Source organism: Erythrolamprus reginae, chromosome 1 (genome assembly GCF_031021105.1).
Source record: "Erythrolamprus reginae isolate rEryReg1 chromosome 1, rEryReg1.hap1, whole genome shotgun sequence".
NCBI classification, from domain to species: domain Eukaryota; kingdom Metazoa; phylum Chordata; class Lepidosauria; order Squamata; family Dipsadidae; genus Erythrolamprus; species Erythrolamprus reginae.
In genome coordinates this window covers 191,380,075-191,402,516 of record NC_091950.1, presented here as the reverse complement: position 1 = coordinate 191,402,516, position 22,442 = coordinate 191,380,075, and the positions used below count along the sequence as shown (strand labels likewise).

Here is a 22,442-nt window from a genome sequence, read left to right as displayed (position 1 = left end):
GTTCCACGCTTCGACAACTCGGTTGCTGAAGTCATATTTTTTAGTCAAGTTTGGAGCGGTTAATATTAAGTTTGAATCTGTTGCGTGCTCTTGTGTTGTTGCGATTGAAGCCGCATGCCTTTGTTTAGTCATGCCAGTCACATGATCAGAGATGTCTTCGGACAGCGCTGGCTCTTCAGCTTTGAAACAGATGGGCACCACTCCCTAGAGTTGGAAATGACTAGCACATGCCGTATGTGTGAGAACCTTTACATTTACCTAAGTAGAATTCCAACAAGGATTATCTTAGCTTTATTTTTACTGAGGCTTTCTCCAAAACACCTATCCCAATCATTAAAAGATATAAGCAGTATTTACCTCCAGTATTTTCACCGAAGTTCTATCAGTTCCAAACCCTATCCCAGTCCATCTTTCGGCCCTTTTGCATTTACACTCATGTCCTTTCCAGGACAGCCATGAAGTTGATTCCTACACCCAAGAGCAAATCCTCCAGAGAGCTGTTTGGATCATCAGGCTTTTTCAACAGCCAGTCCTTCCTCGCAGGTAGGAAGCACATCACAACTCATTAGTAATTTACTGCTACAGTAATTTTTATAATTACTGCCAGGAGGCTTCATTAAATTTGATCTAATGAATAAATATTGTATTTTCAGTGTGATTACCAGCACAGCTTAAGCTGTGTGCCATAAACAATTATTTTCTTCCATACACAGTGCCAGCTACTACTGCTTTTTTAATTTTATTTCAGGGTTTAATGTCGGGTATCAAGGGTTACAGAGCCATCTATATCCCTTGATGTAAAGATAAAAGATAATAAATTGGGGGGGAAACTGTAAAACCATGAATAACCATAGTAGCAAAGTATGTTTAGTACAACGGGGAAAATGGATTTTGATGTTGCTTATATAGGCAGAGAACTAAAAAAGTACCTTGGTTCAGCCTGAGTATTTGAACATGCTGATCAGCAAATTTAATTCCCCTCTCCCTTTCAGCAGTGCAATACTTTATAATGTTAATATTTTATAATAAAGGTCACTTCCAATATATATATTATTGGTTTGGATTGAAAGCTGCTATAAAAAGTAAAGTACAAATGATTAATTACATGTTCCTAGGAAATGGGGTAAAGTTGTGAATATAGATCTCTCTGGATTAAAGCAAGACTCTTTCACAAGGGCTGAGTTTGCTTTGTGATGCAAAACAGTACAGCCTTCAGATAGGCTGGTGGATTTCCTGGTATCTCTAATCAGTATGAGTTTTCAATTTAGGGATTATCCCAAGCGCAGGATATAAAACGTAACTCATTCAACAGAGCCTGCTTTCAAAAGTGAAGATCCAACTAGGTTCTTCAATTCAGAATAGGAAAACTACAGGCTCACTTTAACTAAAAAATATCTTGCCTAGGTGAAAGGTACATAGTATAGCTTTCCATTCTAATCTGGATTTTCTTCCCCCTGGTATAAAATCTTGTCCGTGCCAATTAGCTTCACTGCTAAGCATGCCCTATATGCTGTTGCTTGGAAAAGCGTATGTCTTTTCGTAAAATGTTTTAATCCAAACAGTTGATACCATAACTCTCTCCCCCTTTTGGTAGTTGAAGAACAGTTTATAACATAGAAACATAGAAGTCTGACGGCAGAAAAAGACCTCATGGTCCATCTAGTCTGCCCTTATACTATTTTCTGTATTTTATCTTAAGATGGATATATGTTTATCCCAGGCATGTTTAAATTCAGTTACTGTGGATTTATCTACCACGTCTGCTGGAAGTTTGTTCCAAGGATCTACTACTCTTTCAGTAAAATATTTTCTCATGTTGCTTTTGATCTTTCCCCCAACTAACTTCCGATTGTGTCCCCTTGTTCTTGTGTTCACTTTCCTATTAAAAACACTTCCCCTCCTGGACCTTATTTAACCTTTATCCATGTAATACAGGTATCTGCGTATGATGCCATCAGGTTAACTGTGGCCATTCTGTGGATGGGGAAGATCGCCTGCAGAATATTACAAGATAAAAATCAAAGCTGGGGTTATTAAAAACAACTTTGCTGCTTAGAAGGATGAGGAGATGGAGGGAGAGAATATTTATATTTATTTCTCTGCTACAATTGTGTTCCCCCCCCCCCTTGCTGTTAATATTCTGATGTGGTTACAATTAAATATGGAAAACCCACATACGCACTGCAAGCAGTTTTCATACAGGATCAGAGTCATGTATGTTTTATCCTGTACAAAAAAAATATCAGTGCTGAAGTGAACATGGGACCCCCGCACATACAGAAGCACAAGAATCAATGGCCTTTTCAGCCCTCTGCAAAGCAAACTTTAATGGATCAAAATTACATCTCATACATAAAAAGTATCAGGTTACAGTATTGTTCAAACTACTCTAGGGAAAAGACTTGAGTAGTTTTACTGTCTTTTGATGTATTTAAAACAAATCTGCAGAAAATAACAGCTACATATATGTCCAAGCAGAGGTTCACAAAATAAAGAAAAACAGAACCACGATTTTAGAGGCAAAGCAAAACAGCAAATGATTCCCCCTCCCCCAAAAACCCGTGCACTGTGTAAATTAAACCTAAACTTTTGGCGGGAGGATATTCTTAATTCCATTTAGATTTTATAGAACTGCTTACAAATGGTACGGAGTATTAATGTATGGGAAAGTAGCAAAAGTGATTCCTTCTTAAAGGGTCTCAGCAACTCAAGGGTTCTGTTCACTCTCCCTCTTGCAGTCCATTCAACATTGATGTATTTTATATCAAATGCACTTTGGATGGGTGGCCTTTTATCCAGTTAGCACAGCATTTAAACAGATACACTACCAGTTAGTAAATGAAAACCACAACCTCCACCTGTGAAGCAAGATGCACAAGCTCCATGCCTTATTAACTAACACAGTTTGAAACATCACCAATTAGGATCCTATCTACATTTCAACTCATGAAACTGTATTGTTCATGGTCACTTCTTTAGATAAGCACAGACGTTATCAAATAGCCATCTGAAACCTTGCATTTACAATCCAATACGCAGATCATGCAAGATTGGCTCCAGCATAAACTATGATGGAAGATTTGTGAATCCCTATCTACAATACACAGTTTTTGAGAAGATGCAAGGCATGATGCTTTATGTATTAAGGCGAGTGAAATTATTTGGTCAGTAACACAATTTAGAATTACTTGAACTGGTCTGCAAAAATCTAGATTAACAGCATAACAGCAAAGAGACATCTTGCTTCCAGCTAATTATTTTTGGATTTTTGCAGACCTAATGAAACTACCTTCCCAAACACTAATGGTTCCTTTTAAGTATCCCTTACCAAGATCTCAGGGACAATAAGCTTCAGGATCAAACCATATACTAATTTTTCATAAGTCTGAATCTTTAGTCACACTTTCATTGTTAAATAGTATTATAAACACAACAAAACATGGTCGTAAGCGTGACAGATCAAGTACACTTTACACTTATTGATTTAAACCATTTCAATTACTATCCAAATTTTTAACCTAAGTATTAAGTTCTTTATCATTGCTTCTTTCAAAAAAAAAAGTTGTCAAGAATTTAAGTTGCTTTGCAATTCGATAATCACGGCTGCTATTTACAATAGCTTTAAAAGCTAGCGCTTGATTCATTGCTGAATCTACTATACACGATAACTGCAAATGTAGATACAATTAATGCCCCCCAAAGACTTTCTTTCCAACAAAGCGGAAACAAAAATTGGACTCAGCTAACATTAACAATAGTTAGGGACAATGTGACAGCGGCAGTTCCAACATGAACATAAACTCAGAGTTGCATACCTATGCAAACTGCCACCAGAAAATCTCACACAGTGAGATGCAGGAGAAGTATAATGGCAAGTACTGCTTTTGGTTGGTTATAGCCTTTGTATGAAGCCGCTGCTACCCAATGGGTTGAATGAGACCTCTACCTGCTCTGCGGGATGTTAATTAAGATCCAGTAGCATTCATCATGAAACAGGACTAAGAGAGCTTTGATTTAACAATATGACGAGCCACTATCCTGCAACTTTGAACATCAGTGAAAAGTCACAATTTTTGTTCCCCTATTTAAAAGATGTCAACCATTAATAAAAGTGAATTCTCAAATCAGACAAATCCAAGCATATGCACTGAAGATTATTCTGGAATTGCTTCAGAAGTTCATTCTTGCATTTCAAGTTCTTGTTTCAGACTGTAAGAGGTGGAAAAAAAACATAAAGTGAAACTAAGTCAATCAACAAGTAACTTCATATTGTTCAAAACATTAAAATGCGTCTTTGAACCTGGATCTTTATGCATTATGCATTCTTGCCAGTATTTTGTATCTATGTCCCAATTCATGAAGAAAAATGAAATTTACCTTTTCAAGTAAGCATGGACATTATCATATCCATGGAACTTGGCTAAGTAAACCAAGACACCAGTAGCACACCTTCCTTCCCGCTGCCGGCAGAAGCTACAATTGCAGATCCCACGGCAAGGTGGGCAGTACCAGTTCTAAAGGGGGGGAAAAAGAGAGTAAGAATGAACAATAAGTAGATTCAACTTAATTCTTGTTGCTATTAGACTATGATACAGCTAGAAGACAAATTTCCCATGGTGTCAGGAACTAAAGCTTCTATTCTGGCGCCTTGGAACATATTTTAACAATCTGACCAATCAGGCGTTTACAGTGGGGGTGTCCCTCTGACCTTCCTGCCAATCAGCTTAAAGCTCTGTTGGGAGAATTGGTGCTAGGCTTATGGCTGGGGGTTACCACAACATGAGAAACTGCAATTAAAGGGTTGCGGCATTAGAAAGGTTGAGAACCACTGAGCTAGAATATCATGACAGCATCACGATTCAGCTAGAACAGGGCTGTCAAACTCAACGACCTGTTGACACAATGCATCACGTGCTGGCCACGCCTACCCCGAGTTTAGCAGAAAGGGGGAGGGGGAGAATCTGGATACCTCATATGACGCTGTGACATGAGTTTGACAGCTGAGCTAGATCATAAACATATTACACATTTTAAATAGGAAATTGAAAAAATATAAGTAGACCAAATGCATTTGCCAAATGTCCCATGCAGTTAACCATTCAGTTGTGACAGTGCTGAAAAACATTATCAAGAACAAGATGTGCATTTATTATCTCTCTCCACATCTGCTATTATAGTCAGTTGTACATGTTGCCCAATACCAGGGGTGTCAAACTCACATCATCATGGCAGTGTCACGTGATGTACCGGGACTCCTCCCCCCCCCTTGTTAAATTGGGCGTGAGCAGTGGCCTGAAGGCCGGGTGTTTCGACAGCTCTGCCCTATACCATTCCCTCCCTTCATAAACCAGGAATATTGGGAAAAGAATACAAGAGTAAGCAGGCACACAAGGAAGAATACCCACTGAAAAGAATCAGCTAGTGCCAGCGCCTATGTGCTCACTTACTCTCTTATAATCCCTGCCTCTCCAATGAATATAAACATTAATTCCATTCTTGCAGAATTATCCCAATAGCAGGATGAGTGTCCCAAAGGACAGGAGAATGGGGGAAAAAGAAAAACCTAATGGTCATTTGATTTCCCATTTAGTAATCGCTTAGTTATAGAATTAGGAGTCCCAATTGTGGTTGCTAAATGAGGATTACTTGCATTTTTACTTTTTTATGAACGTTAGTGTTGTGGTTAGCTCTGGCCCAGCTCCTGCCCCAAGGACTGTGCATGTGGGGGAGACATCCACATGCTGCAGGCCTGTTTTGCCCCCCGGTGGAATCTGCTGATCAAGGCTCCTCTGACCAAGAAGACATGAGTGACAGGGAGGAGGAGGGTGTGGCAGACAGCTCAGAAGGAGATCAATTATCTAGCTCCTCCTTGGATTCGGAACAAGAATTAATGATACAGCCACGCATGCGGAGAGCGACGCATAGGCAACAACAACTGAGAGATTATTATCAAAGAAAATGAGGCCACTTGTGGTTGGGTGGGGCTGTGGTGATTAGTGAGGCTGCTATAAATAGCAGCCTGTGGGTTTGGCCATTGTGGAGGATTATCTGATCATTGTGTTTCGTGACTGCTTTACTGACTTGGACTTTTTGTGTGCTGATTTTTCCCCGCTTTGAAACTAAACCAGAGCAAAGTGTGTTTCACTTTGTGAAAGAAGAAGGACTGTGAATTGCCTCACAGCTGCAAGATAAGTATCACAGAACTGATAAGGGACTTGTACAAATTACCAGTTTGTTTGTAGACCAGTGCCCTTTGCTGTACCAAAAGAGGACTTAGTTTAAGTGAATTTTCATTATAAAGAACATTGTTTTGAATTTTGAAACATGTGTGTGTCTGAAATTTGTACCTGTGAATTTTTGGGAGGAGTCTACCAGAGAGCCCGACAGAACAGTTAGCATGCATTCAAGCAAAAATGAAAATAAAATAAAATAATTACTGGATCCAACAAGGCAGCCCTGACTTCTTCTCCATAACGATTACGAAGACAAGGCCCACAGAATTGGCCACGTACTCCAAAACACTCTGGGTTTCGGCAACTTGTCTTAGTGTCTGTTGTTTTCTGACGACACTGGTGACAGGTAGAACCCTGTTAAAAAGAGCAGCAAAGGCAAAGGATACCAGGTTGATTGTTGCTTTGAAAAAACATCTCACCCTCGTCACATCTGTTTATCACATGAAGCCAGTGGTTTAGTTTACACATGCTGTTAGTTACAGTGCATATGTTTATACCTTTTCAAATGTTTTAAGCTTCCTCCCCCCACTTTTATTTTTATAAATAATTCAAGGAAGAGAACAATACTCTTAATACTCTTTCCTCTTATTTTCCCTACAACAATCCTTTGAAGTGAATTGGGCTGAGAGAGAAGGACAGATCTAAAATCGACAGCTAGCTTTCATGCCTAAGGTAGGACCAAAACTGCCCATTGGTTTCCAGCCTGACTGCCTTAACCACTAGACCAAACTCTCTATATATACATTGCACTAAGCCAAAGCAAAGCAAACCAAACCAACCCTTATAGCTTAGAATTATGGTTATTGAATACCTGAGAGGGGAGGGGGAGAGGAGAGGGACAACAGATTTTATGTACTTGAAGTTTATCTAAGTGCCAATTGTTTCATCCCTTTATTTTTAAATCAAATTTAAATAGCAGCAAGCAAAAAGATGCCATTATATCCGAACTAGATAAACTAATACTATTTTTACAATTTATCAATGAAGCCGCTACATATGAACCTCCATTTTATCACTGGATATGAACCATCACATTTAATGTGGAAGAGGGAACAGAGATGTGTTACATTTAAAATTCTTACCAACATGTACAGGTAATGGTAGCAAATGAAAAGCATTAGACCCAAGACTTCCTTACTCCATCTTTTTTCCCTCTTTGAAAGTTACTTTACTGCTTTAAACAGGCCTTTTTATTTTCATACCAACAATCTTAAGAACTGAGAATGTTATTAGCCTAAAGTTACCCAGTGAACTGCCTGATCAAATGGGAACTTGTAGTTGAATCTCCCAATCCAAACCTTCAACTATATTTGTCATGTATCAAATATTTCATTGAAGTCTACGTGAAATGAGGAAGATTTAAAGCACGCATTGGCTAGGTACTCTACCTGCTCTGTTTGATATTGTTTGTTTGTTTGTTTGTTTATTATTAATTCAACTTCTATGCAGCCCAATCCCGAAGGATTCAGGGCGGCTTACAACAATATAAAATACAAGAACAATAAAAAGAAGTTAAATCGCAATCTAAACTATAAAACCCTAATTAAAACCTATAGTTAAACTGTCCAGTCAGCATACATGCATACCATTCATACAATTTGGCCATGATAATTGTTATATTCATGGTCCCTAGCTCTGCTGGCAAAGCCAGGTCTTTGCGGCCTGACGGAAGGCCAGTAGGGTGAGAGCAGTATGGACATGGGGGTCGGGGGAGGAGTTGATTCCATAGAGCCGGAGCGGCAACAGAGAAGGCCCTTCCCCCACAAACCCTGCATTGCTTAGTTGACGGGACCTGGAGGACACCAACTCGGTGCTCTGAGAGGTATGCGGCAAGAGACAGTCCCGTAAATAAATTGAACGGGTCCAAAGATGGGCTACAAAAATGGTGGAAGGTCTTAAGCATAAACCTTATTTATTTATTTATTTATTTATTTATTTATGTATTTATTTATTTATTATTTGGATTTGTATGCCGCCCCTCTCCGAAGACTCGGGGCGGCTCACAACAAGTGGAACAAATCATAAATAATCCAACTAAATTTAAAATATTTGAAGATTTTTTTTTTTAAAAAACCCATATACAGTGATCCCTCGAGTTTCGCGTCCTCGAGCATCGCGAAAGGGCTATATCGCGAGTTTTCAACCCGGAAGTAAACTCCACCATCTGCGCATGCGTGCCTTTTTTCTATGGCCACGCATGCGTAGATGGTGAAGTTTCCCGCCGGGCAGATAAGCTGCTGGGCGGCTTCCCTGGGTCTTCCCCCTCTTGCCCCGGGTAAGACCCCAGCGGCGGCGCGAGCAACGGCGTGGGCGGGCGGGCGGCACGCGCGGGGACACCCCAGGTCCGCTTCCCAGCTGGGAAGCGGCCCCAGCAACGGCGTGGGCGGGCGGGCGGTGCGCGCGCGCTTGGGGAAACCCCAGCTCCGCTTCCCAGCTGGGAAGCGGCCCCAGCAACGCGCGCGCGCTTGGGGAAACCCCAGCTCCGCTTCCCAGCTGGGAAGCGGCCCCAGCAACGCGCGCGCGCTTGGGGACATCCCAGCTCCGCTTCCCAGCTGGGAAGCGGCCCCAGCAACGGCGTGGGCGGGCGGGCGGCACGCGCGCGGGGAAACCCCAGGCGCGAGCAACGGGGTGGGCGGGCGAAGGGCGGGCGGCGGTGGAAGTAAAAACACCATCTGCGCATGCGCAGATGGTGTTTTTACTTCCGCACCGCTACTTCGCGAAAAATCGATCATCGCTTGGGGTCCTGGAACGGAACCCTCGCGATGATCGAGGGACCACTGTACTAACAGACACACACACAAGCATACCATGTATAAATTAAACATGCCCAGGGGGAGATGTTTCAGTTCCCCCATGCCTGACGGCAAAGGTGGGTTTTAAGGAGTTTTCGGAAGGCAGGAAGAGTAGGGGCAGTTCTAATCTCAGAAGGAAAAGGGGGGACATGATTGAAACATTTTAATATGTTAAAGGGCTAAATAAGGTTCAGGAGAGAAGTGTTTTTAATAGGAAAGTGAACACAAGAACAAAGGGGCACAATCTGAGGTTAGTTGGGGGAAAGATCAGAAGCAACGTGAGAAAATATTATTTTACTGAAAGAGTAGTAGATGCTTGGAACAAACTTCCAGCAGACGTGGTTGGTAAATCCACAGTAACTGAATTTAAACATGCCTGGGATAAACATATATCCATCCTAAGATAAAATACAAGAAATAGTATAATGGCAGACTAGATGGACCATGAGGTATTTTTCTGCCGTCAATCTTCTATGTTTCTAAATATCTTAAATGCAAAAAATCAACTTAAGAGACTTCCAGGTATTGGGGGTTTCCGCAATTATGTAGTTAAGATGTAGATTCCGCTGGCTCTAACACTGGGAATCACAGGAAATACATGTAGGATAAAATAGAATATAATTATTTATTGGCCAAGTGTGATTGGACACACAGGGAATTTTGTCTTTGGTGCATAAAGTGTGTACAAAAAATAAAAGATACATTTGTCAAGAAGCATGAGGTACAATACTTAATGAATGTCATAGGGGTCAAATAAGCAATCAGGAAACAAACAATATTAATACTGATTAGCAAAAAGTTACAGTCATAAGTGGGAGGAGTTGGCTGCTGCACAAATCCCAGCGACCAGTTAGGTCCCAGAGTGGGTCTTCTCCAGGTCCCGTCAACTAAACAATGCCGCTTGGCGGGACCCAGGGGAAGAGCCTTCTCTGTGGCGGCCCCGGCCTCTGGAACCAACTCCCCCCAGAAATTAGAATTGCCCCCACCCTCCTTGCCTTTCTTAAGCTACTTAAAACCCACATCTGCCGCCAGGCATGGGGGAATTGAGATACTCTTTCCCCCTAGGCCTTTACAATTTTATGCATGGTATATCTGTATGAATGTTTGGTTTTTATATTAATGGGTTTTTAATCGTTTTTAGTATTGGATTATTATTATACACTGTCTTATTATTGCTGTTAGCCGCCCCGAGTCTCCGGAGAGGGGCGGCATACAAATCCAATAAATAAATAAATAAATAATAAATGGATAGGAACGATGATCATGCTCTAGTAAAGAGGAGACGATCAAAGCAAGAAGGGTGCACTATCTATAACATAATTTGGACAAAGCAAACCAACGGCCTGAATGTAGAATATGAGTCATCCTACCGTTACACGGTTGTAGACTTTATCTTTCGCAGTTTCACAAATATTATCCAATTCTTCTTCGGTTATTTCTTCCACTGAACGGATGACATGGGGAAGGGTCACAGCACTAGAGCGCCTTCTTCTTCTGGGAGTGTCCCTTTCATCCTGAATCCAGAAGAAAACGGTACCGTTGGGTTAAGTCAAGCCATTGAAGAATTCCATAAAGTACTGTCATATTTATGCAGCAACGTCACTGCGTTTCTTAACCAAAATGCTGCTTTATGGTAGCTTGTTGGTGTTAGCTCAAAATGAAGGTTTCTCCTTCATTTCCAATTCTGAAGATTTCCCCCCCCTGAAATAGAATTTAAAGGTTTTCATTTCAATCAGGACAAAGCCAGATTCTGGACCAGGGCTGCATTCAGCCTCATATATTTGAAGGGCTCTAAAAATACATATGGCCAGGAACAATGGCAAACTTTGCTACTGAATTATCTTGGCAATCAAGCATGCTATGAAGATGAAAAGAGCCCACTGGCATAGCTTAATTATGACTAGATATGGTTGTTTTATATGAAAACCATTATCTAAATTACCTAGACTACTTAAGGATCAATTTACTTGGTTGCTGTCACCAACATACCTCAGAAAAATCATCAGACATTTGCCTTCTCACTAACACATAGGGATCATCCTCCTCTTCCTCCATAGACATGGGGCTTGGACGACCTTCAATTAGGGATCTGGATCTAGTTTGAGGCCTAGAACTTCTTTCTGGATTCCGCCTTGGAGCACTTCTGGGAAATGATTTCCTTGGACTACGCTGGGCTTTCTTGGATGAGGATAAAGATAACATGGCTATGTCAGACAGTAATCTTAAATCATTTATAAGCTACAGTACGTTTCCTCAAATTTAGCATTTACTCTCCTCCAATTTTAAACTACAGCAAGCTTACTCTCAGATAAAGGTCCATAGGATGGTCACCTGCAGCTCTAATGAATACCACTCAAATATAAGCTAGCCAAATTAACTGAAGGGAAGTACAGTGTAAAACTGTTTTCATCTATTCAATATCCTTTTGATGCCTCTTCCTCTAGAATTCTGCAATTGTATTTATTGGTTATCCATTTACACACTACAAAAACTTCTTTAGTATGGCCCAATGAGACCATTGAAATACTAAATCATAGTATGACTTTGCAGGAAATGAAAAACATGATAGAACTGATGCTGCTCAGATTCTGCTGGAATTTTTTTCTCATATGTAGGTTAGCTGTCAAGCATCCACCGGCACCTGGTTTGGCATGGTTTGCTAATCATGGACGTGGTTAAGCAAGATCCAGATCTAACTCTGAGATTTAGAAGTGCACGTGTTTATTTAAGAAAGACTGTAAAATATATTAGTTTTAGGTTTAAAAACTTCTTGGTATGTCTAGCTGAGCACTGAAATTTTATAGATGGACAAATAAAAAAATAATTACAAGTGGCAATTATTGTACAATATAGTAAGACAATGGACTTTAATTTAGTTTCTCTAGGTTCATCGATAAACAGGCTTGAGAAAATAGTAATAATAATTGTTGGATAATTATGAAGTAAATCAAGAAATTAATAAAGTACGTAAGTGTGATTTACCGGAGTAGGAGTTGCGAATGGGCCTCTTTTAGTAAAAATTCCAGAGACATTTTTTAATTCTTCCATTAGCTTTGCAAGCTGTAATGAAGGACGGGAAATAAGTAGTGAAATCTCAGACAGAAATGTATCTAAAAGGAGCTGTATAGACATTTATTCAGAAATACAATACAAAGATTATTTATAGAACAGAGCAGATTACTACAGAAGCATACAAAAAACCTATAGTGATGAAAACCTTTGGTCATCTCCATGAATATGAAGGCAAGTACACAGTAATGAACAGATCATTATTCTTAATCTACTAGACCCATTTTTCCAATTGTTTCAGAATTTTTAAACATATTCTAGACCTATTCAAATGGCAAAGATGGGACAATATTGAAGGAATGAGATTAAAAATGCCTGAATAATTATAATTTTGAATGGTGTTTAAGATGTCTGAGGTTGACAATCAATTAAGTAGCATTAAAATATTTAACGAAGCAGCATCAAGAAGTTGAATGTGTTTTTACAATGAAACACAAGCCACAAAACTAATTCACCATTCAAGAAAAAAAACAACAACCACAAATTCTTGAGGACTTCCTTTTATGTTTACCATGGCTTTGTTCTCCTTTATATTTAAAGCTCTCCTCTCCAAGAATTTAGGTCCACTTTCTTCATCAGATTCTGCCTCAGAGTCCAATTTACAGGAAGGTTGTGGAGCTGGACCTGTGCTACTCTTTCCCCTCTTAGACCTTCGTGGGGGGAACTTCAGAGCCACTTTAAGGGGAGCAGCACTTTTCTTAGGCCATTTATGTGAAGATTTCTCTGTTTCTTCTTCAGAATCTGTCTCGAGTTTCTATTAAAAATATTGAAATAATAAAAAAAACATAGTAAGCCACTTGTATAGTTAGACTGGCAATCTCATGGACCTATAGCTCAAAGAGTGGAAAATCCTGTGGCTAATTCAACATTCTTAAACTACAAGTTTTTATCACTGTTCTTGCTAACCAGAAACTGTTGAAAGGTAAAGCTTAACAACATCTAGGGTCACAGGTTCTGTATCACTATTTAGAGCAGGGGATCCCAACCTTTAGGTTCTCAGGGACCACTAAATTCATTATTTTAAATCCCACAGACCATTAATATGATCTGCCTAATGACTGGCTGGGTGCGGCTGGGTGGTCATGTGACTGTGTGGGCGTGGCCAAATTGATGTTACTCACATCACCTAGCCTGGGCTCCTTAGGGCCCCAATAGGAAGCAGTTGTTGGAACTAAGCAACTACAATGAGAACGAGTTTGGCAAAACAGCTGGCTCAGTTCAAATTGGTTCTGAACCAGAAGGAGACTCAGCAGAAGCACCTCATTGAGGACTATGAGCACAGGCTTTCCAAACAGAGGGAGGACCTTGGGAGTGCAATGCCAGGTACCAGTGCCTGGAGGCTCAGCGGGCTGAGATGGTCAGCCAGTTCCAGTCCCTGATGGAATGAAGCCCTCCAGCTCTTTGCCACCAGTGGCCCTTTCCTCCAGCCTTCCCCAAAGCCCCACTCCAGGAGGCTTAAGCAAACCCCAAATTGGAATTTCTGCCCCCTTCCAACCCACACAAAAAGACCCCAAAGGGAAAAACTCTCTGCAGCAACACAGTTCACTGTACGTATCCGGCCCAGGGGCTGTAGTTTGAAGACCCCTGATTTAGTGCAATATAAAAAATGCAAATAATTTTTCTGCGGACCACCAAAATTTTCTCACAGACTACCAGTTGGTGACCCCTGATTTTAGAGCCACCACAGATATTATAGATTATCTTAATTAAACCACTTCCTCTTCCTTTTATATTCAGTTGCTGACTTTTGCTCTGGACTTGGAAGAATTAAAAATAAAAATTACACCGAAAGATACTGCTGTAATGTCAGATTATATGCTGTTCCCCTGCTGCAGGCCCTACTGGAACACTTAACTACCAGCACATAAAATAGCACTATTTTTCTAAAACAATATAGAAAGGAGTTTCCCGCTTTATATGGGGCTAAATACATCAAGCAGAAGCTTCTTACAAGGTCTACCAAGTTGCCAAGCCCTTCAAAGCTTTGACATGCCCAAGAAAAGCATTAAGAAGTGTCTTCACAGTTCTACTAAATGTGCCGGTGCCTGCTAAGTCCTTGTCTAAAAAGATGGAGAAGGGGAAGCCTATAAACACTGAAAAGAGGGGAAACAAGGAGAAGGAAAATGACAGCTGAAGGATACCAAGTAGACCAAAGAATACTTATAGCAACCGTTCACATCTGGCCCTAGTCACTGAAGGACATTTAAGTATCTGTCTGCCTTTCAGCTTTTCAAATCAGAAGTTTGAGGCATAGTTTCCAGGCATAGATCCTGGGAAGGGCAAAGTGAGGGTAAGTTAATCTCAGAAGAGCTTTTCTTTATAGATATTTTTAGCAGACATTAGAAACTGGGCCTTCTTCAACCTTCCTTCTCACTTTTCCAGCTTTCTTCTGTTAAAAGCCAGGAAGTCACCTCACTGTTCACATTTGGAGAGCTTATTAAAATATGTATTTTCCCCTAAGGTAATAATTACTTCAGAAAGTATGTGCTACCAATGATGTTACCCTACCATTTTATTTTTAACGAGCTTTCTTCTGTAGCTTTGTTTTGCATAGCATTTTTTCAATGGAGAAGATATAGCTTATATATAAGTTTACATTATTGGAGCTTCATTTGCCAGCTTACACATGGGCTAAAGAGCTACTTCATCACTGTCAAGAATATTATTGCTTTTTGATCACACAATTTACCACAATATGGAAAAGCTCTAATCTTACACAAGAAGACTAAGATTCAATCCTCATGTACAAGATGGTTGATAATTTTGAGTTCCCTTGCTGACTTCTCAATCAAAATTACTATTTTTCAGACTATGGAAGTTGAAGGAACATTGTCTATTTTGGTGTGCAAAATAAGGACGATATTAATTATGGACTTTAAATGCTCAACTCACCAGCACGTCTTGAATCTCACTTTCTGAAAAGCCACAGAAAGATTCTTCATCTGAATCCTCGTAAAATATTTTAGCCATTTCTTCTGCAACTTCTGGCTTGAAGGTTGGTTTCTTAAAGAGAATAAGTACACTATGTGTTTCTTTCTTTCTCTCTCTCTTTTTTAATGAGAAGCTATTTTCCATAAACTGTTCTGAGAGCAAATCACATTGTACAAGTGCACTACAAGAGAATAGCTTTTGTAACAAAGAAAAATGGTTCAGGAGGTTTACAAATGGTTTCAGAGCTTTTATGGCAAATCATCAGGCATGTTAGGTTAGGCGACATTTCAAAAGGATAGAGTAAGTGGCTAATCTACCTCCAACAATTACTACCTAGGAGCACAAGGGAAGAAGTGAAATGAAATTAGAGTTCATACTGTATATTCATATAACTGCTGTACAGAAATGTAAGCAAAGCATTTTAATCACAAATGGGGTATTTCTGAACACCACACATTCAATTTGTGTTTATTCTTGCACTTTTTACTTACCGTGTTTGCAAAATTATCAGAGCCAAAACTGTCACAGCTATCATCAGAGGATGAAGACGTTTCCATAGGGATTAGCCTAGTATTACGGAATGCTGTGGGTTTTCTGTTCCCTGAAAGGTTGCCCTGTAAAATGGACAATGACAGTCAATTAATTAATTAATGTAATGTGTTTTATGCAGGCTGGCCTAATCTACGCTAGACAGAAGTAAACATTAATCTAAAAAAAAATGTTTTCTATCATTTTGTGCCACTATGGTAAAACAAGCACAATCTATTAAGCAGGCGAAAATTTCACTAAATATATTATACATATTTTGGAGGCAATACAACTCTTGCACTTTTATGGACTTAAATTCATCTACAACATATAGTAATGAAATAGTTTTAGTTAACATTTAACTAGAATTTAACATTCTCTTATACCACCAGTTTACAATTAAGGCAGCAAAGCAAATTGTTACCCCTCTTTTGCCTATGGCCAATTTGTATGGTGGTTTCAGTGAAGAGCAGCCATTCATTCTTCATCAGCTCAATTCAATCATTCATGTGGGCACATTACCACAAGCATAAATAATTCAGATTTAGCCATGATCTCCCAAAAACATATTGATTAGGGTAGCAAACTAAAAGTTTATCAGAAAGAAGTAAAATACCACTAAAATGAAATAAAAGATGCCCCATTGCATAGGTCAGAGGTCTCCAACCTTGGCAGACCTCAACTCCCAGAATTCCCAGCCAGCTGGGGATTTCTAGAAGTTGAAGTCCGCCAGCCTTAACGTTGCCAAGGTTGGAGACCATGCAGATAAAACTAGATATGTCAAAACCTTTCTGCAAAATATTCATATACATCTTCTGCCCCAATACATTTTCACCCATATAAAAGCCATTTTATCACACTATTCCAACTGTAATTATATTGATTTATCCTCCCCAAGAAGCAGTAAGTCCCAGTGGATCTTGCTTCTGAAAAAATATGTGCTATAAAGCAGGGGTTCCCAACCGCCGGTCCGCGGACCAGTACCGGGCCACGGGACATGTTGCACCGGTCCGCGGAGTCAGCACTTCCACACCTGCCCCCCTCCCTTTTTTCCCCCTCACCCAAGGAACCCCCCACTTAGAAACTTTTGAAGTGGCGTAAAGCCATGCAGTCCTGGATCACTCGCTTTTTCTTGCCTAAGATCGCTAAGGTGAACAGTACCCTGCGCCGGCCAGCAAAGCCAGCTGCCCAGGAAAGCGGCGTGTTTGAAAAGCGTGCGTTTTAAAAGCATGCCGCTTTCCCCGGGCAGCCGGCTTTGCTGGCCGGAGAAGCAAGCGATCCGGGATTGCGTGGTTTGCACCATGACGACAACAACGGCGCCGTGGTGGCCTTCAAGCGCAGCCCTTCGCGGAACCCCACCACCCCTTCCTGCAGGTAGAGGTCAGGCGCGCTACTGGGAGGCAGAGGTGGCACGGGCGCTGGGTGCCGTGGAGGGCGAAGGGGTGGACGTGACTGCTGCCTCTTAGCTGGAGAGCCAGGGCAGAGGCGATGGCGGAGTCCAGCGCTGGGGCCATGCGGGGCCGCTCATCCAGGGGCCCACGGGCCGGCAAGCCGCCCTCCGCTCTCTTTCTCTCTCTATTGCCGGTGTGGTGTATGAGAGAAAGAGAGAGAGAGAGAAGAAAGTAGGGGAGAGAGAAAGAAAGCAAGAGAGAAAGAGAAAGAAAGCAACAGAGCACGATACAGAGTGTGAAAGAAAGCAAGAGTGAGAGAGAAAAGGAGGGAGAGAAGAAAGGAAGAGAGAAAGAGAACAAGAGAGAAAGAGTGAGAAAAAGAGGGAGAAAGAGACAGCAAGAGGGAGGAGAGAGAGAGACATAGCAAGAGAAAGAGTGAGAAAAAAACGGGAGGGAGAGAAAAGGAGAGGAAGGGAGAGAAAGAAATGAAAGCAAAAATTGGAGAAAAAAGAGAAATATTTTATTTATTTATTTATATATATTTTTATTTCTGTGCCGCCCAGTCCCAAAGGGACTGCAGCTCAGACACACCCGGCCATAGAAACATTGTCTTGGTGAAACTGGTCCCTGGTGGAAAAAAGGTTGGGGACCACTGCTGTAAAGAACAAATAAAAATTAACTGAAAATGCCTGGATTAGAAAACTGTTTCAAATCAAAAGGCTTTATAAAAACAGAACTGTTTTCCAAAATGGAGGATTTTTAAAATGAGTAAATGTTACAGATATTGTACCCAGTCACTAGGCAATATACTAATATTTGAAAACAATGAGGGCTAGAGGAAATCGTCAACCAAAAAATGTGGCAACTGACAAATTTCCGGGATTGGCAGAATTCACAACACATACTTTTAAAGTAGCATTAATGCCAAAAAGATAATGTGGCAACTAAATTGTGGTATAATCCTGTCACCATAGCACACCTCCCTGAAAGTCTATCTCATTCTCTGGGGCCAGTGAATAAGTAAACTGACAACTACATTCAGGATAATCATATTTTAAAAGTGCCAATGTGTCACTAAACCATGTTTCATAGGTGTCTTTGAACTAGGCTAGCCCACCTCACAAGGTTTTGAGAATGAAACCACTGGGAGGTCACCATTTACACAGCCCTGAGAACACAGAAGGGAAACCGAAACTGTTCATCAGGCTTAAATGGGCTAAGAAAAAAGCTAATCTAAAATGGTTTAACATAATTTTTCATTCAAAACTGGCAAAGGATCTCTTGTTAAGGGTTTATCTGAGTCAATATTCAATTGACCTATCTGCATGTAAAAATAGGCAAGTGGCATTAAGAGGTGTAACCACAACTTGTGACTACAGTGTTTGGACTGGGAATCCTGTCATTAAGGTGTTAATTTACTATACAACATTTCTACTTATCTCTCAATACTGAATCTGAGGCCTGGGGCAATTCTCCTTCTTTCTCAACCTTGTCTTCTTTTTTTGCTTCAGAAATAATAATAATAATAATAATAATAATAATAATAATAATAATAATAATAATTTTTCTCACTACTGGCAAAATTATGTCCCATAAACATAAATCTGGGATTAAAGAAGGGACCAGAATCTAAAAGCAACTTTTTCAAGGCCTTTCTGAAAGGAACATTCCAATATTTGAACATCAGCCAACCACTGTTCCGATTATTTATCAGACCAATGATTTCCCCCCCTCTCCTATGCCAGCTTTTCATGTAGGAACTGGCAAATCCTCCAGGTCGGAGGAAACAGGCGAGTCTACCATGCCCGCTTCGGTTTCCTCCATCCTCTTTTTCGCGGCATGCTCAAAGAAAACCGGCAGGAAGGTGGAATCTTCGGGTTTCTGACACCCCCCCACCCCCACCCCCCACACACATCCCCTTATATTCAGCTTCGGCTCTGAAGCCCCCCCCCCCCCCCCCCCAAATGAACGTAGCTCCGCCCTTAAACCACAGAACAGTGGGAGGTGGATTCGGCGGAGGGGGGGGCACACCAAATTTGAATAGATCAATAAGCGCGGGAGAAGCAAGGACTCCTCGTTTCCCTCCCCTCCGGCTCCTTTCTCTCTTGTTGAGAGGAGAGAAATGCCCCAAGATACAAAAGTTTATTTGCAATGAAGTTTATTTGCCTTGGGTTTTTATTTCCTCCTCCCACACCCCCAAGGTTTCAACTCTGGCGTTGAAACAAAGGATTATTGCCTGATTGCACGCCGATCTGGGGAACAAAAAAAGGGGGGATGGGGGGGAAGAGGGTGTGTAAATGGCCCCAAGTTGAGCCTGACCTGACTCTCTTTAACTACGGTATATGAAAGCTAAAAGGTTCGCCGCTTGCTTTACGGATTTCCAGAGTCTCCAACAATCCGGAATGGTGGAAAAGTCATCGCTTTGGAACTAAGCTAAGTTACTTTTTAACCCAGTTCCTCGTCGACTTCAAGCAGCGCTCCCCAACCCACCCTTTATGCAAGAAAAGAAAAATCAAACTTACGTACGGGGTCACAAAAAAAAAATCAAGCTTACTTACGTAAAAGGTAAAAAAAAAAACACCCAAAACCTGCCACGTGGGGAGGAAGGGGAGCTCAAGTTTTTAACCGAGCAGCCGTTTCCAAAAGTGGCTTATTTTTTTTTTCAGCCTTTTAAACCCAAACAACGTCGCGTCGCAGTTTTAAGGCGGCGAGCCATGTGCCCGCTTTTAAAACGACAAGGTGGCTTCCGAATGGCGTTTGGCCAGGCAATATGGAAACACGCGGAGCAAGCAAATAAACACACACACACACAGTGCGGGGCAACAATTCTTCAACGCATTTGCAAATTCAATGCATTTCTTCAATGATATACTGGCTGAAGCCCGAGGAACGCGAAAAGCCAAGGATAACCTATTGCAAAGTTTGCATTTATTCCTCCACTCCCCACCCCCCCCATTGAAATCCGGCCCCCCTTGCAATATCCGCCAGGCTTTTCTCGGCCAGCCCATAATAGCTCCAACCTCGGGTCTTTGTAAATTCTTTGGAGAGTTTTGCAACCCGCCCGCCTTCCCCGGCCAAACCTAATCTCGCGAGTTGCCCAGCACTTACTCGAGAGTGAAAAAAGGTAAATGTCTACGCTGCCACTGAGGCGCTCACCTGCAAGCCGAAGGGGTCCATACTAAGTTGCGGATTTGCCACGCGTGGAGCTCCCGAAGCTTCTCCCGGGTCGACCGCAAGACTCAGACTCGCGCCAAAAGCTAACTTAGAATTCGCCGGAGGCGGGGATTAGATACGGTTTTCTTTCCCCGCGAAAAGTGCTGGGGTCCTGTAAGGTAACGAGCTTTGCTTTTTTTCTGCGGACGTCGCTTTTAATTGACGCCGCGTCGTTTTTCGAAGAGGCGGTTTTCGAAGAAGTTGATGAGTAGCCGAAGTAGCAAATATTGTGAAAGCTGGCCAGGTTTGTTTTTTCCCCAAAGTTTAGCGTCGGCGTCTACCGTTCTTCCAGGACCTGCATCTGTGGCGCGAAATAGTAATGAAGCATTTGCATAGAAGGAAAGGGAGGGGGGACATCCCGTCTTAACTTGCCTTGGAAGGAAGTAGTGTGCTTACCCTACGTTCCTTTCGTTAAAAACAAGTTAAAGTTTGCCCCAAAACACATGCCAGGTGTCCTTTGCACGATTACAAAAAAACCATGAAAGCAATTTTTTGACAATTATATGGGAATGTCTACTTTTAATGAAGTAATTTTCTTTATTCTTTTCCAGAAAGAGCCGATTGCATTTCAATTAACTTTCCACGTCATTATGAAATGAGCGAAGGCTTGTGATTTGTTTTTCTCCATTAAAATAAATAAGGGGCAAATGTAGTTTTCTAAAGAAAAACAACTGAGAGTGCTTCAAAAAACCTTTACCACAGATTTTTAAAAAAATAATCTTTATTAAGTTTCTACATATGAAAAACAATCTAAACGAACAAAAACATACAAAGAAAAAATGAAATAAAAATGAAATAAAGTAGACAGACAAATCGGCATATAAACTTATAGAACTTATAAAGCGTTCAGTTTCAGTGGTGTTCGATATATGCACATAGATAGTTATTTGCTTATTATCAATTAATATTTTCTTTCACTATATACACGTTATATAAAAGACATATTTTGTCAAACATATTGTTGACTATCACTATTGAGCCACCTAATATTAAGTACAGTATTTGTATCTGGTGTGTGGAAATGTGTATTTGTTTTTATAGGCTTTTTTTTAATGTGACAGGCTTCAGAGATGTCAAACCAGACACTATACTTCTCAGTTTACAGCATAAAGAATGTAGCAATGCTTTCACCTATGTTTTTGTACTGAGGTATTTTCAGAGTCAGAAAACGGATTTCAATGTAAATTGCTGCCGAGCATATTGATGTATGTGTTCCATGTTCCCTAGGACCAAACTCCACGCGTGTGGCACCCAGATAATTGGTAATATGAACCAAGAATAATCTGGAAAGTAGAGTATTTACAGAGGCCAAAACACAGTATAAGGGGTGTGTAAACTGTAGGTTATTATTCCTCGTGAGCATGCAGTAGACCGGTGTAAAAGAATCTCAATTTTAAATAAGCCCTTAATTACATACTTACCTGCACCATTGGCTTCTCACAGTGCACACAAAAGCAAACAATCTGTTCTCTGGAGACTAGACCACACTTGAGTCTTTTAAATCAGCTTTAGTTCACCAGTGCTTTTCAACCAGCAGAGAAAGGGATTCCCCTATTTGTACGCACATACAAGCAGTGATGGGCTCCTACGGGAACGGCCAGGAACACAGTTCCGATAGCAAAATTTGGAGCTCCACCCCAATTTGCACTGAAAGATGTTGAAACAGAATGCATAAGCCACGCCCACAGTGTGATAGTAAAAATTTTGATAGCCCATCACTGCATACAAGCAACTATACCTCTAGATTTTTCCAGACAATTTCTCTTGCAGGAATCCTATCAAAATTGTTTGCAGAAATATATAACCAAGTGCAAATAATTGCTGGAACCGACAATGAACTCTGTCTATGTCTTATCAGAATGGAATTAAAATATATCAGGTATGTCCTACAGAGCCATTAAAATAAAGATTTTGGGGCCAGACCAGATATGAACTGCATACAGGTTCCTTTCTACTCAGCTGGTACCATGGTGGTTTCTAAATTAGATTGCAACCGGTTCTCTCTCGCACACAATGCTTCTGCACAGAAGCGTCCCGGGCAGGTGGGTGGAGACTCCCCCACCACAACCACTACTGGATCTAAGGACCAGTCTGAACCGGGAGCAACCCACCACTGGTCAACGCTGGGTTCCAATTTTTTTTACTGCCGTTCTGTGGGCGTGGCTTGTTTTGTGGGTTGGCTTGATGGTCATGTGACAGTTGGCATGGCTTTGTGGTCATGGGAGTGGTTTGGCAGTCATGTGGCTGAGTGGGCTTGGCCAACTTAATGTCATTCAGGTCAAGGG

At 41.1% G+C, this 22,442-nt stretch overlaps 1 protein-coding gene across 1 annotated transcript; it reads right to left on the bottom strand.

Moving 5' to 3' along the window:
- Positions 1-2,297: 2,297 nt before the first annotated feature.
- Positions 2,298-20,564, bottom strand: CDCA7 (cell division cycle associated 7). Its single transcript, XM_070731770.1, has 10 exons — positions 20,101-20,564; positions 15,517-15,639; positions 14,987-15,097; positions 12,606-12,848; positions 12,008-12,085; positions 11,015-11,203; positions 10,396-10,539; positions 6,438-6,587; positions 4,378-4,514; positions 2,298-4,209 (listed from the first exon to the last, which is right to left on the bottom strand). Exons 1-10 carry the CDS (start codon positions 20,119-20,121, stop codon positions 4,179-4,181), a joined length of 1,227 nt encoding a protein of 408 aa, XP_070587871.1. The 5' UTR covers positions 20,122-20,564; the 3' UTR covers positions 2,298-4,178.
- Positions 20,565-22,442: the final 1,878 nt, after the last annotated feature.

Coding starts and splice junctions, on each gene's coding strand:
- CDCA7 (XM_070731770.1), bottom strand. CDS start 20,121: ATGGACCCCTTCGGCTTGCAG. Junction 11,204..12,007: donor CATTCGCAACTCCTACTCCG/GTAAATCACACT, acceptor TCCTCATCCAAG/AAAGCCCAGCGTAGTCCAAG. Junction 6,588..10,395: donor AAGTCTACAACCGTGTAACG/GTAGGATGACTC, acceptor TCTTTTTAACAG/GGTTCTACCTGTCACCAGTG.